Source organism: Siniperca chuatsi, linkage group LG6 (assembly GCF_020085105.1).
Source record: "Siniperca chuatsi isolate FFG_IHB_CAS linkage group LG6, ASM2008510v1, whole genome shotgun sequence".
Taxonomy (NCBI): domain Eukaryota; kingdom Metazoa; phylum Chordata; class Actinopteri; order Centrarchiformes; family Sinipercidae; genus Siniperca; species Siniperca chuatsi.
The window spans coordinates 410001-415000 of NC_058047.1; the positions used below are offsets into that span (position 1 = coordinate 410001).

At 46.9% G+C, this 5000-nt stretch overlaps 1 protein-coding gene across 1 annotated transcript in view; it reads left to right on the plus strand.

Moving 5' to 3' along the window:
• cdc14ab (cell division cycle 14Ab) overlaps positions 1-5000 on the plus strand; it is a 35604-nt gene that overhangs the window by 27214 nt on the left and 3390 nt on the right. The window contains 6 exon segments of the mRNA XM_044199682.1: positions 42-142; positions 234-281; positions 1967-2095; positions 4539-4655; positions 4657-4742; positions 4745-4893. Of these exon segments, the coding sequence (XP_044055617.1) occupies positions 42-142; positions 234-281; positions 1967-2095; positions 4539-4655; positions 4657-4742; positions 4745-4893 (630 nt within the window).

The following is a 5000-nucleotide window of genomic DNA, read 5'->3' on the forward strand; positions in this document are numbered from 1 at the left end:
GTAACGTGTCCGTCTCATGGTGCGTTTGTTTTATCCTCCAGAGTGAGTCGGTGGACAGCGGACCAGGTCTGACTCAGGGAGACAAACTGAGAGCCTTAAAGAGCAGACGTCCCCCCCGCCCCGCCACCACCGGAGCTCTCAGGTACCAGGACCAGAACCCGGGGGGGGGCGACTGGTGTTTAATGATGAAGCTGAAGTTTGGGTTGTGGTTTAAACCGGCTGTTGTCTTTCAGAGTGGAGGAGATGAAGACGCACAGCAGATCCGCCTCTCAGCCGCTCAGGTACAGCTGACCTCTGAACCCACGCAACACAACCTACCTGTCCCCAGACTTCGTCTCTGTCTGCTGTTTGGTTGAGTTTCTCTGTCTTCGTGTTACACCTGACCGCTGACCGCCGTTTGATCATTTCACGCACTGACCGACTGTGTCGTGCTTCTTGTGAATAAATTCGATCGTTTGATTTGCCGAGTGCGACCGCGTGTGTTCCCCTAATGGGACGTTCGCTCAGACGGACTCGAACTCGAATGGGAGCTGCCGCTGATTTGAAAGCCGTCCGGCGGCGGTGTGGGGGAAAGATAAGAAAAGCTCAACTCGACGCGATGTGAGAGCCAATCACGGCCGTTTTAATGCGCGCAGAAACCGAGCTTACCGTCGGCTCCACCGGAGCACTGAGGACCACTTCGGTCCAGATGCAGGACCACAGCTCAGGGGTCGTTGCTGCTCTGTACTCGGGAAACGAGTAGCACGGCGGCTGCATCAGAAAACAACTGTCCAGTCAGAGCAGAGCGCGTAAGTCACATGTTCAACACACAGCGGCGTGAGAGGCCAGAGACGGACTGCATCTGCACGTGTGAACGATCATGGCGAAGACTTAACGAACGTCTTCCTCTCAGGACACGTCGCTGTGATATTTCCCAGCGTTAATGCAGCAGCGTTCACCTTCAGCGGAAGACTCATCCCCCCACAATGCACCACAGAGCGCCACAGGAAGTCATTCCTGCCTGTGGCCATCAGACTCTTTAACTCCTCCCTCTAAGTGTCAGTCTGTATGACCCGAAGGCACTAAACTGGACATTGATCATTAACATCTCTGCCATACTTGAATAACTGTGCAATATTCTGTGTTTAATACTGCTGTGCAATATTAGTTAGCTATTTATTGACATTGATATTATTTACCTCCATTACTGCTGTGCAACATCTTAATAATCTCAATAAGCTGCACTGAACTCGACAGTACATGCACCTCTGCTTATTACTTATATTATTACAGTGTATTATTATACTGTATTATCATCATCAACCGGTAAACCCACTTAGTTTATCTTATACTTTATACCCACCTGATACTTAATTTATTGTCTGACCTGTTTTATAGTTTTTATAGTGTATTATATTGTTTTCTAGTACTTCCTCCTGTGTGCACTGACGTAAAGGCGAGCTGCTGTAACAAAGAGTTTCCCTTCAGGATCAATAAAGTGTTTCTGATTCTGAGATGAAAGACAGTAACGTCACAGAATAATGATATTTCGGCCTACACCTGCTCTGTGTGCCCCGAGATAACTTCTGTTATGAGCTGGTGCTACAGTATATAAATAAAATTTAATTGAATAATAAAAGATGTAGGACTGAAACAAAGTATCGATTAATGGATTAGTCGATCGCCCGAAAAATAGTTGATAATCAGCAAAAATGCCAAATATTCCCTAATTCATCTCCTCACATGTGAAGGTTTTCTGCTTTCCTTTGTCTTGTGTGACAATAAAGTTTGTTTTTTTTACTATTTTCGAACATTTTATTGACAAAACAATTAATCAAGAAAATAATTGGCAGATAAATTAATAATAAAAATAATCGCTAGCCTTAAACATGCAACTGAACTTGATGATAAATTAGTTGTTTTTCACTTTTGACACTAAATCACTGTAATCAATACATGTATTGATATAATTTGTGTCACTGTTCAGATTGTCGATGGGTGTCGGTCAGGGCCCCTCCTCCCCCCTCAAGTCCTCCAAGTTCCCAGCATCCTCTGCTTCTGCTGCAGCCAAGAGGATCGGAAGAAGTCCGTTGCCAACAGCGTCCAACATCAGGAGGTCAGTGTTACCGCCCACTTCCTGTCTGCCCCCTCTTCTGTCTGACTCTCCCACTTCCTGTCTGACTCGCCCACTTCCTGTCTGACTCACCCTCCTCTTCATCACCACCTCCTCTGTAGCACCTAACAGTACTAATACACCGCCTGTAGTACCTGTTAGCTGTGTTTTAGTACTCAGAGCTACAGATCGAGGTGTATTAGTACTAACAGTAGCTGTTTGTACTAATACACAGTCAGTAGTATCTGTTAGTACCATTAAAGAGACAGTAGTACATGTTAAGACGGTGTAGTCCCTCATTCGTCCAGGAGTGTTCTATCGTAGAAAAGGTTTCAGTCGTAGTCGCCTGGACGCTGTTTTCAGAATCAAGACGTTTCGGCTCCCATCAGGAAGTCATTCTCAATTGTGAAAAAATTGGACGGGAACTGGAAATTTAAACTACTCTGAGTTACATAAGCCCCGCCCTCAGGAAGGAGTCTACCTGAGTATCTGTTGATTAGCTAGTTTCACCTGAAACTGACCTAATAGTTTCCATGATGGCCCAGTAATCAGTAATCAGGCCTGTTGTTTTCTGGCTGCACCTCCCTCATCACTGTTAAGTACCTGATTAGCATGTGATTGGCGTGACCACGGTGTTAATACACTCTGATAGACTTTGGGCAGATTGAATCTCAGACCACCATTTCTGTTCAAAGAGGGGTTCTCTTTCTTCACAAAAATGGCTTCCTGTGAAGAAAGAGAACCCCTCTTTGAACAGAAATGGTGGTCTGAGATTTAATCTGGACAGTGATGAAGTAGATGCAGCCAGAGAACAATAGGCCTGATTATTGATTACTGGGCCATCTTGAAACTATTAGGTCAGTTTCAGGTGAAACTAGCTATTTACAGATACTCAGGTAGACTCCCTCCTGAGGGCGGGGCTTATGTAACACAGAGTAGTTTAAATTTCCAGTTCCCGTCCAATTTTTTCACAATTGAGAATGACTTCCTGATGGGAGCCGAAACGTCTTGATTCTGAAAACAGCGTCCAGGCGACTACGACTGAAACCTTTTCTACGATTGAATTAGTGATGTAATGGTGTTGCTCTGTCTGGTGACCTCACTGCAGGTCACATGGTTGACTCACCTTTAGATCAGGACCCTGTTCTTCAAACGTGACGTCATTAATCCAGGCTGACATGCTGTTATCAATAATCCTGTTTATTCTCATACAGATAATCCGGTTCTTTGAGGTTTGATTTGTTAATAAAGTTATCTTGAATAATAATGCGCTCTTATTGTGAAATGAAGGCAAAATGAGTAGAAACCATGATCAGCGCTATGATTGGCTGAGTGCTGATCATGTGACTGCAGGTACATGAGGCAGGTGTGTTGGCAAGCCTCCCAGCATGCACTGGGGCAACAGATTCATGGACACAAGTCTCATGTTCTGAGTTCCTGCGTTGTTATTGCCGTTATTGTCTCCGCTGATTGATCTCTGTCAAACATTAGAGATCAATATTAATAAGCTCACCGCTGATGCTGTGTGTTTAACATTCAGGAGCAGCTGCCGGCAGAAATATAATATTCATCAGTGTTTAATCGCCTGAAAGTAAGAGCCGCGTTTTCGTCACCTTAGAATCAGCCTTTATATCTGCAGAGGGAGCGGGTCCCCTTCTACGGAGGCCGCCATGTTGCGCCGCCATGTTTCTACAGGAGCCCAGAACGGACAAACCAAACACCGGCTCTAGAGAGGGCATTTAGCGTTTTTCTTGAGTTTCGCTTCACCGCAGTTCCTCCTCCACGCCTGGAAGGGGAGGGCGAGGCGAGCGGTGTTCACATGGCTGCAAACGGCAGTTTCACCACTAGAGGCCGCTAAACGCTCCACGCCGGCCCTCCTGATAATCACAACCCTGCTGTGAAAATGAAACTTTACTAAAACGTCTTTAAAAGCAGATTTAATCGCATCAACATTGTTCAGCAAAGCGAGTTCTGCCGTTAATCATTTAATACGTTTTTATGTTCAAGTGACAGATTCCCATTTTAATCTCAAATTAAATGTTTGTCAAAAAGACAAAAACTCAAACTTGTATTTAGATTGATCAGGTAACTCTTCATCGTGATTTAACAGATGCTGATGATTTCTCAGTCAGACGCGTGAAACCGCAATTACATCAACTGTCTGTTATTTTCTAAGGAAGCCATTTGTATCTGAACATCACTTCCTGTTTGCGGTTCCCAGTAAAACCTCACTTAGGTGGTCCTGATCCACCTAAGTGCACTTCTGCAGGTTTGGGTTTAAGGACTTGTTGCTATGACAACAGGTCCAGATGAATTTTAAACCAGCGTAAAAAAAATAAAAATAAAAATCCAGACTCAAATGTGCTCACATGTCGCTCTCCTGCCCCCTGCCCCCTCCTCCCCCCGTCTCTCCTGCCCCCTCCTCCCTCTCCCCTCCTGCCCCCAGCTCTCGGTTGGCCAGCTCTCTCTGTGATCTTTACGCTGCAGATGTGGAGGAGGACAAAAACACTCCGTACTCCTCTCTTCCTCCCCCCTCCTCCTCCTCTGTGTCTCTCAGCCCCTCCCCTCCTCTCTGGCCCCGCCCCTCTGTGTCGTTATGGTAACGGCCCTCGCAGCGTGCAGCAGGAGGTCAACAACAACAGCGGTCTGTACGGGGCCCTGCGGCGCCCCCCGCAGGGGAAAGCTCCGGCTTCGTCCACAGCGGCAGGCCGGGGCCTCCGGACTTCAGCCTGTACAGGGGCCCGGGGCCCTACAGCGCTCTGAAGGGCCCGTCGGGACGCTACCTGAGCCGCTCCATACCTGTAAGTCCTCTGACACAGCAGCAGCTCAGCCCCGCCCCTCTCTGCTGATTGGTTGTCTCTGTTCTGACATCATTAACACACGCAGCTGCAGACGCCTTTAACTGCGC